The sequence below is a fragment of the Tiliqua scincoides genome, chromosome 4 (genome assembly GCF_035046505.1).
Source record: "Tiliqua scincoides isolate rTilSci1 chromosome 4, rTilSci1.hap2, whole genome shotgun sequence".
NCBI lineage: Eukaryota > Metazoa > Chordata > Lepidosauria > Squamata > Scincidae > Tiliqua > Tiliqua scincoides.
This window is the reverse complement of record NC_089824.1, coordinates 19,117,692-19,134,722: the sequence shown is the minus strand read 5'-3', so window position 1 is coordinate 19,134,722 and position 17,031 is coordinate 19,117,692. Positions and strand designations below refer to the sequence as shown.

At 42.8% G+C, this 17,031-nt stretch overlaps 1 protein-coding gene across 1 annotated transcript in view; it reads right to left on the bottom strand.

Moving 5' to 3' along the window:
• CSMD3 (CUB and Sushi multiple domains 3) overlaps positions 1-17,031 on the bottom strand; it is a 710,986-nt gene that overhangs the window by 400,358 nt on the left and 293,597 nt on the right. Inside the window, exon 7 of the mRNA XM_066624387.1 lies at positions 14,951-15,063. Within this exon, the coding sequence (XP_066480484.1) occupies positions 14,951-15,063 (113 nt within the window). The remainder of the gene's footprint in view (positions 1-14,950; positions 15,064-17,031) is intronic.

The window sequence follows — 17,031 nt, the reverse complement described above, 5'->3', positions numbered from 1 at the left end:
ATGTTTTTGTTTATATGCATAAAAATGTTCTCCAGAGATCAATCATTGTTGTTTTTCTATATACTTATAATGAATATTGTACAAAATCATTTACTCCACCTCCTTTTCTGTCAAACACTATGATGCCATACGTTGCTGGATTCTGCACAGACCCTCCATGACTCCTGACTAGATTTTGACACCTAACCTGTGACCACCTGATTTTCAAGGCATTACCCCAAAAACTTTGAAGATCTGCCCATTGCTTGAAGACATAAAGATATCTTATTTCCACTGAAAATACTATATAAAAATAATGTAGAAAAAACGTAGAAGCATGAACAAGAAATAGTGACTATAGATATTTGATACAATTTACATAAAATCTGAAATGAAATGAATGTTTAGTGACATGAATGATAAAGCAGAACAAGTAACTGGAAAAATTCTATCCATCAAAACATAGACTTGAAAAGCAATTGAATATGCTATTAAGATTTAAAGAGTAAAAATAGAATCTGTGTTATTCTATGAAGCTGAATCATGGTATATAACAACAGAAGGTGGAAAAGAAATCTTTATTTTTTCCTTCAGGAGTTATTATTGCAAAGTCTGAACCCAACACAAGCAAGGCTAGCTTGCTGAATTTTGTCACCTATTTCCATCATTTTCAGTGGGGGGAGAGATATGGAGAACACACACATATTGTAAACTAATGGAACTATTAACTCAGTGGTTCTCGAACTTTTAGCACCGGGACCCACTTTTTAGAATGGCAATCTGTACTGGACCCATCGGAACTGATGTCATTAACTTAGAAGTGATGTTGGGGCCAGAAGCGATATCATTGAGCAAGAAGTGCTTTCCTGAGAATGCAGCAAGCACTGAAAAGTCCATGGCAAGCAGCGAAATTGTGCCGTTTTCCCTAGTAGGTAGGCTATAAATAATTAAATAAATTAAATGAGTAATTAGAAATAATTAAAGTAGAACAAATAAATAAGAGGAGATGAGATGAGGAAGCCAGCCCTGTTCCACCAAGTGAATTCTCTCTGTTGCCTGCCTGTAAAAACCTCAAACCCCCCCCCCCAAAAAAAAAAAAATAAAAAAAAATTAAGATTTTCAAAAATTGGGTAGATTTCACTACCCAATGCCTAGTTCAATTTAAGGTCTTATATTTAAGCTAGTTCAAAGTGACTTGGGACAAAATCAATTTTAAATCCAACATGTGTTTTGTTTTGGCTTGACTGAGATTCAAAGCTTCCCTCTAAACAGCATTAAAAACCCAGAATGATGAAGAGAGTAAATGAGACTCCACTGTGGGGGTTGGGGATCTGTAAAGACTACAACTCTTTCCAATCAAGCAATCAAGCAATTCTACTCTTTCCAATCAAGTGGTTCCAAACCTATTATCAATGTAGCCCACTTTTTAAAATTACACACCATCAGGACCCACCTAGCTTTACAAGATGAAAAAACAAACAAGTCTTACCCAGCTCAAATCTCTTTTTACTGTACTATGGTGTGGAAGGGGTTGCCTTCTGGAGCACTTGTTGAACTCCATGTACATAGGATTGGGACAATTCTGGTAGCCTTGCATTCCCCTTTGCCTGACCTTCCACACCAGCCAAGGCACATTTGCTTACTCGTGAATAAATGTGAACGTGTGGCTTACTTTCGCTTTCCATAGGGCTCAATCCATTTGTCAGCTTGCAGGAAGGGACCTCCTTTTCCAGTGTTTTTTGGGGGCTGCATTTATTGAATCAGGACCGTTCTGGTGGTGTTGGGTACCTCTCAGCATGCCCTTCACAATGGACCAAGGCACGGTCATCATGAGTAAACGCGCAGCATCGCTCAGTTTTATTTTCATAGGGTTCAATGCATTTTGCTTATCTCCTATCAGCTTGTCAGTTGCAGCTTCGTGACTCACCCACAATCAGGCCGCAACCCACCAAATGGGTTACGACCCACATTTTGAGAAACCCTGTAATTATAATTTATAAATGGCAAAATAAAGAAAGAGGCCACATTCAGTGAAACAATTGGAATGGGGGCACAAGATGTTCCTGTTGTCTAGGATAAATATGATCTCTTCTAATCAGTCTTGCCAGATAGTAGCTCCAATTGACTTATATGGAACAACATAAATGTAATCTGGGATGCAGTGAAAGGCACAAAAGGTGCCTGTATCTGATATAGTAAGTATCTGTTACAAAAGATGCCTGTATCTGATCAGATACAGTATCTGAAGTGGGTTTTGCCTATCCTTCACATTTATCTCATTTGAAAGTTTGCATATTTTGTCTCACAGAGCTCGAGTCCAAGTCCATATCACAGAATTGCCCTTCAACTGCTGATACAGTCCCTAAACATGTGATAGTGAATAAGGAATTTTCCTTTGTTCCTGGAGCATCAGATTTTCCTATTTGTTTACTAGCATTAACATGTGAATGTAATCATCAATATTCACATGTAAGTGTTCATATGCACCAAAGTTTGGGCATGTACTGCAATATATATACATAAAACTGATTTTTTTTTTTTTACAGGATGGTTTTGTAGGGTAGTGTTGCATTCATTAAAAAAAACAAACAGTAAATAGAGCTAACAAAGTAAAAATAAAGAAAAATTTCTTTAGAAGATTTTATCACTTTATTTTTATTTTGAAAACTGAGGAAACCAGTATGCATTAATCATTACCATAGAGGTTTCTAATGACATCTTTCCAGTAAAATCCCAAATTCAATGATGACTTAATTTCACAGTGTGCCTGATGAATCTGCTGATCATTCCTCTAATTTAAATGTCATAAAAATTTTCATGAAATGCTATTCCCCATGCAAATATTGTTGCTTATGTTCATGAAAACCAGCACTTTCCACCTTTTCACACATGTTTTGTGCTTGTTTTTAGCCAGTTTGTTTTCTTATGAATGTATCTGGTAGAAAGCAGGATGCTGGACTTTACACCAGGGGGAGAATAGGATTAGGCTGCAACAGCCCAATCCCATGGCACCCAGAAGAACCGCATCACCCAAATGACAACAATTGTATCCTATAGGTGCCAGGAAGCCACTGGAGGTCTCCTCCATGTTTGTCCGCTTCTCAAGTAACGGCGCAGGCCCCGCAATGGGACTTCTCACATCTGCACCAGCTGTTTTGCCAGTGCAGACTTGAAAACCTCCATGTTGTGCTTCTCAGCCCAGCAAGATGATAGGATTCTGGTGGAGAAGGATTGGGCCCTGTATTGCACTTGACCACTCACAACATATATGACTCTCTACTTAATGTAATGGAGAGGTGCATCTATTAATTCACCAAGTGATCTAAGGCACTTCCTAGGTAAGTGTCAAAATGGATCATGAATACTGGATATATCCAAGATTTTCGCAGCCTTGCAGCCTTGACTGTAATTTTGTCTACTTCTATTTAGCAAGACAGGCTATAGCCGCTTTGATTAGAACTCCAAATTCAGTCTTTTATGATTGATGCAAGAAGCCATTTTTCAATGTGAGATAGATCTGTATTTCAAGTATCCATACACATCATTCCATGCCAATATATACAATTCAGTTCTAAAGTTCTAGAAGAGAGAACTTGCACTGGCTTTTCTTGCCAACATCAATCCAATATGGATTCTTCAATTTAATGACCTTTCTCCTCTTTTGAAATCCCAATGAGGGGACCATAATTACCTTTCAGGAAATAGCCTTAATGGCAACATAAGGAATATAATATTTCTTAACCAATTTGGAATTTCTTAGAAATTTTATATCAATCAAAAATCAAAATATATTGAAAAATCAAAAATATATGTGGCACTGATAAATAGAACTTGTACCCATTTGAAGATCTAGAAAAGGATGAAGTTTAGTTATAAAACTGATAACAGAAGGCGGTGTTTCTGGTTTTTTTGAAATTGTTTTTTAAAACACTTTGCAATGTTCAATGCATTTGCCTAAGTACTGTGACCATATGGGAGTTGTTAGGATTCGGCTATGCCTCATTTTTGCATTCCCAACAGAATACATGATGCAAAGCAGGCAATCAGGGCTAGTGATGCTTGAAGCTGGGATGCTGCATGCTCCCTGCTGCTCTCTATTACCAGGACTCCTTTGATGTAATACTCAGGGCAGGCATGTAATACTCAGGGCAGGCATCTCGCATGTTCAATGTAGGGCATGGGTGTGTATTGGCAACCTTCAGTCTTCAAACATTTCAAGAATGCCGTTTACAACAACGCCTTGTCCATATTTGGCAAGAAGACCAACAAGACGGCAGACTGGTTTGAAGCCCACTCTGAGGAGTTGACACCAGTCATTGAGGAAAAGAGGAGAGCTCAAGCAGCACACAAGGCCTGTCCCAGTGAGCGCAACCTGCAGGTCCTCCGAGCTGCTCGCAGCAAAGTCCAGCAGACTGCCAGGAGATGTGCTAACGACTACTGGCTTCAGCTCTGCTCCCAGATACAGGTAGCAGCTGACACAGGCAACATCAAGGGGATGTATGACGGTATCAAGCAGGGCCTAGGTCCAACACAGAAGAAAATTGCCCCTCTGAAGTCTGCCACAGGCAAGGTCATCCAGGATCGGGCGCAGTAGATGGAACGCTGGGTGCAGCACTGAGCTATATTCCAGAGAAAATGTAGTCACCGAAGAAGCGCTGAACAACATTGAGTGCCTGCCTTTGCTGGAGGAGCTTGACAGTGAACCAACCCTAGAAGAACTTCACGTGGCCCTGGACTCTCTTGCCTTTGGCAAGGCACCTGGAAAAGACAGCATCCCTGCTGAAGTCCTAAAGTGCTGCAAAGAGATCATTGCTACTGAGCTGCATGAAATCCTCTGTCTCTGCTGGAGAGAAGGTGAAGTACCTCAAGGCATGAGGGATGCAAACATCATCACGCTGTACAAAAACAAAGGTGACAGGGGTGACTGCAACAACTACCGTGGCAACTCTCTCCTTAGCATTGTAGGAAAGTTGTTTGCCCGAGTTGCACTAAAGAGGCTCCAGGTACTTGCAGAGAGCATTTATCCAGAATCACAGTGCGGATTCCGAGCCAGCAGGTCCACCACTGATATGGTATTCTCCCTTAGACAACTGCAGGAGAAATGCAGGGAACAATGACAGCCACTCTTTATAGCCTTCATAGATCTCACAAAGGCTTTCGACCTGGTCAGGAGGGACGGCCTCTTCAAGATTCTCCCCAAGATCGGATGTCCACCCAGGCTCCTCAGCATCATCAGATCCTTCCACAAGGACATGAAGGGCACTGTTGTCTTCGATGGCTCCACATCAGACCCCTTTGACATCTTAAGCGGCGTGAAGCAGGGCTGTGTTCTTGCACCAACCTTGTTTGGGATTTTCTTCGCTGTCCTGTTGAAGCATGCCTTTGGAACTGCAACAGAAGGCATCTATCTCCAGACCAGATCAGGGCATGGGTGGACATACCATATGCAGAGATATTAGCTCCAGCTCTGTTTTCAGTATATGTAGAGACAAGCAACAAGGAATGAGCATGAGCAAGTGCAGTTACACATGGTTGTAACCCTATTTACTCAGAAGTAGACCCATTGCTTTCCATGGGTGTTATTCTTAAGTAAAGGTGCAGCCTTGGACTTGGTTTCAAATGGAAACGAAATTTACATCTTGGTGTTTAAAAGCAGACCTCTGCCAAACATTTACAAAATGGAAGAAGGGTGCAGAAGGGTCTGCTAAAGAGAAATGGAAATTTGATGGAAATTAAATGGAAATTTAAATGGAAGCCTTGAGCCCTAGCTTGCTATTTTGCTCAGGAGAATAAAAGGTTCACTTTGACTGCAGCTTGCCTGTAGGGGTTGCTGTGGAGACTAATAGCCATCTAATTATCTCTGCATCATCCTCTTGCTTTTCTCAGCATAGTGTGGGTCCTTGCTTGAACAGCCCTGACCCCTGAGTGACCTTGCAGATAAGGCAAGGAGTTTTGATTTATTGGCAGTCAATAAATCAAGCCAATAAGCTTGAAATTGGCAGAAATGTCTTGCTTTATCCGCCAGTATCTATGGCAGTTGTTCTCACACACTTAGCACTGGGACCCACTTTTTAGAATGAGAATCTGTCAGGGCCCACCTGAAATGATCTCATGATGGGAAGTGACATCATCAAGCAGGAAATTTTTAACAATTCTAGGCTGCAATCCTACCCACACTTACCCAGGAGCAAGTCCCATTTACTAGCATTGTTAAAAGAATGCACATAGTAGTACAGGTCTGTAACACTTCCACAAATGCAGTCACATACCATGGCAGCATCAAGTCTAATATATTAAAAATAAAATATTGCAATGAATGGGAACACACCTGAAATTGACTTGCGACCCACCTAGTTGATCCCAACCCACAGTTTGAGAAACAATGATCTACAGTACTTTGCTATAATTACAGAAGTTTACACAGAAGTACTATTGAAATTTTATGGGGTTGATGACTAGAAAATGCAACCATAATTCTCTGGAATCATGCAGTTCTAGGAATATAAAGCGAAAAGGTTCTTCAATTGTCTAGTGTGTGTAAAACTCTGTCTCCTTTTGAAAGGAAACAGGCAGCATTAACTCCTGATTAAAGTAGAATGCTGAGACCAATCTGGATAAGAATAATGCACTGTCTCAACACCATATTGTAAGGGTGACATCTGATAGAGCGCAAAGCTCACTGGCCCTTTCGTACAAAGGGCCAGTGAGCTTTGCGCTCTATCAGATGTCAAACAGCTATCAAAAGCTACTACTTGAATCTGAGTAGGGATAGATCCACTATAACCATAGATTTGAATAGTTTGGCAATAAATTGTGTATCTGACAAGATCAAAGGCAAATTCCATGACAGCACTGGGGGTCTCCAGGGATCACAGTAGGCTTCTATCCAGCCCACAGCAGGTCTCCCTGTAAGCCTTTGGCCTGCTCACCTGAATGTGACCAGAGTTGTGCTCCAGTCGCATTCAGAGGATGTTCTGAGTGCTGGGGAAGCCAAGTACAGACTTTGGCACTCAGAACACCTTCTAAAGACCTAAAAACATCTCTTCCTGGTTTCCCCCAAAAACCATAAGTTACTTTTTTGGCTCCCCCCCCCCCCAAAGGCCTTGGGCTTTCTGAGGGTTGGGGAGATTTCCCCGGCCCTCAGAACATGCTCCAGGTGTATCCTATCATGCAGGGCCTAGGAGAGGGGGATAAAGGGGGTAATTTGTGCCCAGGCCCAGGGTCAAAAGGGGGGCCCAGGAGCCAAAGGAGGGGGCCCAGAATTTTCCTGGGATCTAACATTTTTCTATCTACTCAGACTTATTGCTTGCATGGAATGCTGGGGACACTAACATGGCTGGGGAGACTGATGCCACATGGGTTAGTAGACCTGGGCTCCAAAGACATTTCCAGCTGCCTCTACCCTTCCCCCTCCCTGCCCCTATTCTGCTTTCCCATCACCAGCCTCCCCCGCTCTATTTCACCCTTCCCCCTTTACAAAGGGGCTCAAAAGAAACTTTGTACCCCCTGATAAAATTTCTCTCAGAGGCCCTGCTATCATGTACTGGTTCTTAGTTATTTACTCCTGTACATGTAAGTAAGCTGCTTGTGGGGTAGGAGCCCATTTGAGTGTCCTTCATTTCTGTGGTAAGGGTTGGTGCTTGGAGAAATCCTGGAACGTTGAATACATGAATGAATGGGCTCATTCATCTAACTTCTGTCTCTAATGTATTTATTTAAATTTTATATTTAAAATTTATTTATTTTTCTGGCCTTATACACTGTACCAGATATTTGGTGCAGCCCTCTGGCCGGAATGTTTGGAGATGCCAGACTTAGACCTTTGAAAAAGTGTTTGACTAACAGGTGTGAAAAAAATGGATTTAATGTAGGAACTCAGAGCCTGATCCTGAGGTCAGCTGCACAGCTCCACGCCGCAGACCTCAGTTGCAAACGTGCCATAAGGCATGCTTACAGGGCTTTCCACCAGGCTCCCGCCGGAGCTAGCCCAGCTCCGGCTGGCAGTCGCCTGGGTTCCGCAGCTCTGCGGTCACCCGGACCTCCGGGCTGCGGAACAGGAGGTGGGGGCGTGGCCGGGGCGTGGGGGAGGCATTCTGGGGAGGGGGAGGCTGGTGGGAGGCGTTCTGGGGAGGGGGCGTGGCCGGGGCGGGCGGGAAGTGTGTCAGGGGAGGGGCAGAGGCAGATCCGCGGAGCCAAGCTCCGCAGGATCCAAGGTGCTCTGGCAGGGCTGCTCGCCCTACATGAGCGCCTTTACTTTAGTGCCGACGGTTGCTGCTAAAGTGATTAGCCCCATTGTGGGGCTGCTTTCCTTACTCAGGGGAAGGGGACAAACATCCCCTTTTCCCGAGGAGCCTCCTGTGGTAGTGCGGGACATGCAGGATCCGGCGGCAGTCCTCCGTGGAGCTGCTGGGTCTGGCAGCTCCGGGCAGCTCAGGATTGGGCTGCCTGCTCCTTCAAAAATGGATTTGTTGCTTTTTGCCACATGAAGGCTAAGATGGCAGCAAAGGAAACTTTTAGGGATAAGATAAACATGTAGACTGAAGGTAAAGGTAATACTTATTTTGCAGACAGTCGTGTTCTGAGGTTGAATGTTGTTAGAGCAGCGGTTCCCAAAGTCCTACTCAGATGTTGGGACTCCTCTAAGTCACTGCGGGGACAGAGTGGGAGCAGGGGGCTGGCCTGGACAGCACCACAGTGATTGTGATGCTGCGGGGACCCAGAAACATCCTCGCGTACCTAGGGGCATCCTGCAGCCTCCTAGGGTGTTCTGGAGGCTTGCAGTCGCCTCCACGCCTCCAGTCTGCTCTCAGAGCTCACTTTCAGTTTGCATGACTGCAAACCACACATGAGCTCCAAGAGCAGAACGGAGCTCCATGCAGCCACACAGAGAGTCAAGGGAGTGGCTGCAAGCCTCCAGGACCCCCTAGGAGGCTGCAAAATGCCCCCAAGTACATGATGATGTCCCTGGGCTCCCACAGTGCCATGATAGCTAATAGGTCCCCATGTGGGGACCTATTCCTGGGCCACTCCACTTAAGGGGGAATGGCCCAGGTTTTGCTCCCAGTAGTGGGTCATGACCCACTTCTTTGGGAACCACTGTGTTAGAGGATGAATAAATGCAGAAATGTTTTTCATTTTGCTAAGTAGGCTTTATGAGCAGAAAGCTTTCCAAATGAGCTAAGATGCTCTTCAACTCTCTTGCCCCAGTCACACTAACAGTTCAATCCTCCACATTGCCTGTTCCAAAACCTTGAGTTTATAGTGCAACAGTCACCCTTGATTCTCACAGTTAACAGTTCAGGTAGTGTAGGGAAGTGAAAATATTTGCTCCTCAACAACTTGAGCAGGGTCAAAAACCAGATTTGCCCAGTCACTATGGTGTTATCACCATATCACATGTTACGTTATGATAACACGTGTTGATGTGTTGGTGTTATTAGGATGTGTTGAACTGTTTTATCCTGTTGATGACCTTGACAATTAGTGGGAAAGAGAGAAATGCACAGAAAAGAGTTCTTTCTTCGTGATACAGAAACTCATCCCCTCAACTAGATGTTTTACTATGATGATTTGTTGCTTGGCCATTTCAGAGCTCTCTGAGCTAGAGCAGGCCTCCTGTGCAGGCTCTCAAATGTCTCAGACATGCCCGTAAGGCGCCAACTTGGAAGTTGACCAGGCCAGCACAGAGGCCTGCACAAGCCCATGAGGGCCAAATCCAGAACCTGTGCTAGCCCAACAGGGTACGTTTGTGCTGGGCAGTGCAGGGGGTGGGAGAGAGTGGTGGGAAGGCATTCTGGCGGTGAGGAGTGGGCCATTTTGGACGAGGGAAGGCGGATCGGGCCCGGGAGGAGGGCAGGATCAGCCACAGCAGTGCAGGGCACACCCTAACCCTTGTCCCTGGCCTGAGCAGCCTTACACAGATTGGCGGATACAGCAGGGATCTGCTAGGGATCTGATTGGCCAAGCAGAAGGATTACCTTCCTTCTAGGCCAATCCGATGCCAAGATTTGAATTACATTTGATGTCAAATGCACCTCTTCCTCACCAAACAATTGATGCTTGCCTGCGAAAAATGCCATACCAAGTTGCAAATAAGCAGTACCTGACAGATACCTTTAATAATTAATTTCAGTTATATAAAATATTTGTAACATAGACTATGGAACGTTTTATTACTGGATAGTTTATGGTAATGCTATATATCAGAAACACTCATCAAAAAAGAAAAAAAAATGCACAGGCATTATGTGATTGATCTAAAGTGTGCTTTGAGATTTGTTTACATGCAACAAAAATATTTAAAATGTCATGCCCTTTCAAATGGCAAGGCTTAATCATAACAACAGTAAGCCAGATCTTAGATATTGTGCTTTATGGAGCGACACATGTTACAATCTTGCACTCACTCCTTTCAGGAAACAAAACAAAACAAAAACACCATTCATACATACAACATATGGAAATTCTGGAAAAGGATGCCATCCTATACACACTTACCTGAGAGTAAGTCCCACTGAACTAAGTAGGACTTACTTCTAAGTATATATAGGATTGCACTGTGTGTCTTTCCCTATAATATCTTCACTTAAAATCCAAACTATAAAACTAACAGCCCAATCAAACCTTTATTTATTTATTTATTTATTTATTTATTTATTTATTTACAGTATTTATATACTGCTTTTCAACAAAAAGTTCACAAAGCGGTTTACAGAAAAAAATCAAATAACTAATGTCGGGCGTGGCAAATCCCCATGTGGCAATGCAGCAGTACAGGTGCAGCTTCTGTTGCATCTCACAGACTATATTCCACTGCTGGAGGTCTCCTTGGGTAAGGTGGCATTTGTCCCCTTGCTCTGGGGTAAGCCCTTGCAACAAATCATGGGACAATTAAGACCTGCACCAGCGATATCAGTGTGGATTCGGCTTGTGCCAAAACTGAACCCACCTCCCCTTCTAGGCCCAATCAGCTCATCCCCTCCCCATTGCCTTTGCATTCCATTCCATCCCTTCCCTGCCCACCCCCGTCCCGTTCCACTGGCAGGCCCCCCAACATCTACAGGTGCATGAGAGAAGGCTCTAGTCTTCCCACAGGCACAATGGTTGCTAGTGTTGCTGCAAAGTGCTTTACAGTTGCTTTGCAGCAGCCTGAACCATAAAAATATGTATTCTGTTGGCACTTCCATTCCATAGGATTGGGCTTTAAATCATACTTTGATCCAGCATTACACAAAATATTGTAGCTTTACATAACCATTGCCTGACAGCTTTGTCGTTTATTGTATGGTTCGTTCCAAATTCTCTCACCAGAATTAGTCTGAAAAGGGTATTTCCCTTTTAAATTGTGTATATCAATTATTTTAATGCATTTTGCCTGTTTCAACTTTATAAATAGTTCACTTAGGGTGCAACCTAACCAACTTTTCAGCACTTGCGTAGCTATGCCAGTGGAGCATGTGCTGCATCCTGCAGTCAGGGGGCAATCACGGAGGCCTCCTCAAGGTAAGGCAATGTTTGTTCCCTTGCCTTGGAGTTGTGTTGCCCTTATGTCAGTTCTGGAAAGTTGATTAGGTCTGCAGCCTTGGGGCACAATCCTAACCAGGTCTACTCAGAAGTAAGTCCTATTTTGTTCAATGGGGCTTACTATCAGGAAAATGTGGTTAGAATTGCCACCTTAGTTTCATGAGACAGAGATGTTTCTTTTGCTAAAATCACTTCAAAAGCCTCTCAAAAGGGACAACCCGTTTACAGGAAAGGCCTAGGATGTCAATCAGCATGTCTGAACATGAAACTGCCCTTCCCTGTATTTTGGTGCATCCACTCATTTTCAGGGATATGGTTTAAAGAAGTGAGTTGTATCAGAAGGACCAAGGATCCATGTGTCATGGGAAATCAATGTCATGTAGATGGTTACCACAGGAAGAAGGAATTGGGAAAGAAATGGACTCAGAAAGAAGTTTAACTGTAATTTCAGATGGGCAGAAGACAGCCTGGGGCTGGAAAATTTTAAAGGAACAATAGTAAATGGGACCAGAGTGGCCCAACTGTGGCCTAGAGACAAACTGGAGAAGAGTAAGGAGTTAGGTTGTGTTTTGACTGATATATCCAAAGTCTTTGGTTGTCCCCACTCCCATCTGCATTCCTGATGTTATGATGTTACTCATAGTAAAATGTATGTACTATATTACGAAATTGGCTCATTTTATTGAATTTTGATTCAATAATGATTACTATCCAATGCAAGGTGGTGCAAGTTCACGTAGGGGAGCAGGAGCACGGTGGACCGAAGCAAAGCACAAAATGGCTGGGGAAAAAGCCAGGGCTCCCAAAAGGTATTCGGGAACTTAGCAAGATAGTACCAAGAAGAATAAATCTTTCAGTTAAGCAGCAATGCTATCCAATGATTAAGTAATACTAATTAAATAATTAATTAATCACCCAAATCTCAATAAAACGGACTTTTTGAATTGTTGAAGTGTGAGATAGCTTTGGTTGATTAAATTCTAAGTTAGTAAGAATGAAGAAAGATCCCTTTCCTTTCTGCGTTGGAGTATACCCCAAATACTTCAGTCTTGCCTCAAATGAGCATGTGTACCTTTAACTTTCAACTTAACAGATCAATAAAAATGCATATTCATTTACTAATTAAATTACTTTAACCTATTTTTGCCTGGCTGATAGATGTACACATTTGGTCCCTGTTGCATATATGCTACATTGGGAAGAAATGGCTTAAACGGATCAAGGACCCAATCCTATCAAATTTTCCAGCATTGATGCAGTCATAATGCAGTCCTGAGGTGAGGAAACACTCGCCTTGAGGAGGCCTTCGTGACTGCCCACACACAGCAGGGTGCAGTGTGCACCCCACTGCCACAACTACATCAGCCCTAGAGAGCTGGATATGATTGGGCCCTAATACTTGCAGTGTCATTGTCTAGCACGGCAGTTTGCAAACTTTTTGTTCTTTTAGTTTTGTGCCCTTCACACTGCTAAAAGGGCTCTCAGGGACCCCCGCTAGCACATGCATGGAGTCTCCAATGGTCCCAGAGCTCATATTCATGCACAGAATGGTCCAGCACCGAATATAAGTGAAGAACTGGAACAGGAGGGGAATGACAAAGGAGAACCATGAACAGGGATCGCAGGAGGGATGGATGAGCAAACTGGGCAGAGAGCAGATGATGACCACTTATGGTGTGCTCTGGAGCCCCTGAAGGGTTTCAGGGAGCCTCAGATTTCCTAGGAGCTCCCTTTGAGAAACACTAGTTCACTCTAGCACATTTGAACCCAGTGAAATAAATGGACTTAAGTTCACCCAATTCTGCACTAGATTATGGCATAATATATTCCGGTTTTGCTTCCAAGGTGAGGAATTGTCTTTGTCAATATAGTTATTACTGAAAAATTGTTCAATTTTCTTGTAAATTGATGCATTATGGACCATAGCTCACATTCTCCCTACAGACCAATAGTACTCTTAAATGATATGATGGGGCTATCAGTCTGATATCGTAGTCCACTCTCTTCTTGTTATGTCTATTATAGATGCCACAATTTTGTAGGGATGCAATACCTTCATACAAACAGCTGTGCTCTGGAAAAAAATAATAGCATTCCGTTTATCTCCTCTATCTAAGAGTTATCAGAAAATAAGCCGAGTAATATTTCTGTCACTGAATGTGAAATTATCCACACAATATTGATGGCCCAGTGGGCTATATGGTGCCTAAAGTAAGTATTTTGAGATTTGCTACATATGAATAGCATTTTAAAAAAATATACAAGCGTCACACACACACACACACACACACACACACACACACACTCAATATTAATTTATGTTTAATACTAGGATTATAATAAGCAGGGTGATCTGTATGCAAACCCAGTCTATTTCATCTGGAGTAAATTCCATTATTTTCAATATGATAGTATTTGGATAATTACAGTTTTTAAAGTTCACTCTGTAGAGACCATAACTTAAAGAAAGTCATTGCATGCATCTATGTAAATTATAGTAAACTGCAAAACATTCTTACAACTTTTTATCTCCAAGCTGAATCAAGGGACAGACATGCCCATAAAAGCTTAGTTTCTTTTCTACTGTACTGTGAAATGATAGTGAAATGATATTGTATACAACATAAATAAACCATTTTTTTTTAATGAATCGAGGGAAGTGGGGTTAATGTTATAGGTGGTCTAAAATTCAGCATGCTGGTGGGGAATCTGCAAAGAGGTTTTTCCTGTAAGTTGCCTCCATGCAGAGATGTAGCAGTAACATGACTATGAAGGAGCTAAATGTTAAAAATTTCAACTTGCTACTATGATAAAGTCTTAAAGATCAGAAAAGATCTCAGATAAACCTAGACATTATGGAAAAAAAAATTGTTTGCACAGATAAATGAAAAACCCAGGCGAGGTTCACTTAAGATTACTTGACACATTATTTTATAAATAATGTATTTGTAAAAGAAATGGGTTTGACTCAGATTTTCACGGTTTACTTTTCTCAAAAGATGCTTGCAGATATTCAACTAGGTTAATTAAATACACTACACAAGAAGAAAAAAATCTTCATGCAAAGGAATGGCTTGTACTTAATTAAAAATTCCATTTGGTAATGTAGCTCTTATGGACTGCTTTTGCAAACACGCACTGACTGCCCTCAAATGATGCACTTCAGTGATATCTAGAAATGTTTTCGCATAAATTTCTCTCTTCTTATCCAAATTCCAAACTCCTCTCCAATGTTCACTGTTTGCACAGCAAGAATTCACTTGGTCTGTATTGTAAATTTACAAGTTGCTTGTTGCTCCCACAGCAGGAGGATTTTTGTTTATGTATGTTTGAACTATCCATCTGTTACAGATAAGAATGTTTGCCCTTTTTAAAATAGGAAGTACAGTTATGTTTGTAAAACCCCTTTCGCGGTCTTGAAGGGAAAAATTGTTTTAATTAAATGTACCTTGATAGGGAGCACTAAATCCACGATATCGGTGGTTGCTGTCTGTTACAAAATGAAGCCTGAGCCAGTTTTTGTTGCTGATAATTGGAGGAGGTATATTCATTCCAGATAACCTGAGTAAGAAAAGAAAAATAAAACAAAGATATTTAACGGGGGTCGATAAACCTGAGCCAGTCTCCAAGTTCATAATGCCTTTCAAACAGTTCAATACAGACTATTTGTAAATAGGAAGAAAACAGGAAGAAAACAGGAAGAAATTTATTTTCCCCCCTCTTCCATTTACACACAAGCACCCCTTTGTTCAACAGAAGATTCCCTTTTCCTAAAGACAAGCGTAATGCTTTCAGAATCAAAGCAGATTGGGGTGGTGCTGGGAGCAGAGTCCAATGACTTCAGGAGGGTCAAGCTCAAAAGTTGCCTGTTCATCTAAGATGACGGTGGCGATTGGGTTGCGTCCCAAAGTTTGAGAAACCTGCACTACACAAAAACCTTTCATAATTTGGGGGTTGTCTATCATCACACAGCCCACAGGCAGCCAGGCTCAAGGCAAACTGACAACCCAATCCTGAGCTGCCCGGGGCACATGGCTGCAGCAGCGCCGAGAACAGCTGCTGCCATATCCTGCATGCCTCAGCCTGCCACGGGCAGTGCCTCAGGAGAAGAAGACTTTCATCGACTTCTCCCAGGTAAGGGAAGCAGCCCCACAATGGTTGGTGGTAAGGTAAAGGCATTCGTGTAGGGCACCTACCCCCACTTGAATGCCTTGGATCCGGTGGAGCAGAGCTCCACAGGACCTGCCTCCATCCCTCCCCCTCGCATGCCTCCTGCCCTCCCTTTCTCCGCCTCCCGCCTCCCCATCATGCCTCCTCCCCGCCCTCTCTCCACCCCGCACCTGCCTCGCCCCTCCAGGGAACGCCTCCTCCCTGCCCTGCTCACCGTGCTGCGGCTCAGCGGTCCATGAGACCGCCAGGCAGTGGAGGATGGGTGCCCACCTGGCACTAGCCCAGCACTGGCCAGCGCTAGCCCAGCAGTAAGTCTCACAGGTGTGCCTTACGGCACGTTTGCGACAATGTGCTCCAGTGAAAAGCCAGAGTGCCGAGCTCAGGAATGGGCTCTGAATAAGTACAACCAGTGACACACAACTTGTTCAGAAGATTTACAAGAAGTTTCGAACTTACTGGAAAAATGCAAGTGGGGCATGATAAGAGCCATTATAGTTGCAGGCTTGCTCTGCATATCTGACTAGCACCAGACAGTACAAAATCATTCTGCCCTTGTCTCCATAATCGAGCACACTGGCAAATTCAAAATTTTAAGGATTGAACTGCACTTATATGTAAAAGAACCACTGGACTGAATGAGACTTACTAAGAAAACATGCATGGGATTATTTTGCTTCCTACATAACTTCTGTACTATCACCTTTCAGATCAGGGCTTTCAGCTCAAAACAATATCGCCACAAAGCACAAAAGCTCCCTCCCTTTCCTGTTTTAATTGACTTCCAATTAATTTCCTCCTGTACACTTTCTCCTTCCTATTCATTTACAGTATCTCAAACCTAATTGAATACATTTCTCTCCCATGATTTCATGTCCCAATTTATTTCCATTACTTCCCCCCTGTGTTTTCTATTCATTTCTTCTCCCCCTGCCCACCAAATCTATTTCTCTTGGCCCTACTCAATTCCTACGTCTTTATGATATTTGTTTGCCATTATTAAATCCTTTAAATATGCTTGTATTTACCATTTCAAAAATGCAGTTGCTGCTGCTGTGCTAAATTTCATTCCTATGTTGTCTATGAGGCTTATCAGACAGTGAAACCTAATCCACATGCTCAGTTGAAGGCATTTCTAGGTTGAAGGCTCAAAGGTAATCATATGCAATAGCTTTTAGTCTCCTCTCATCCAGGAAAAAAAGAACAAATGTGTTTAAGTAAGAGCAGGAATGCATAAACTCTGTTGCTACACACCATTTGAAAAAGAGCAGTTCTCATTCAGAGAACTAAAGGGTGTTGTGATTTTGAATTTGATGAGAAGTTGCCTCCATTATATAGAAGTCCCAAACTTTAGGACAGGAG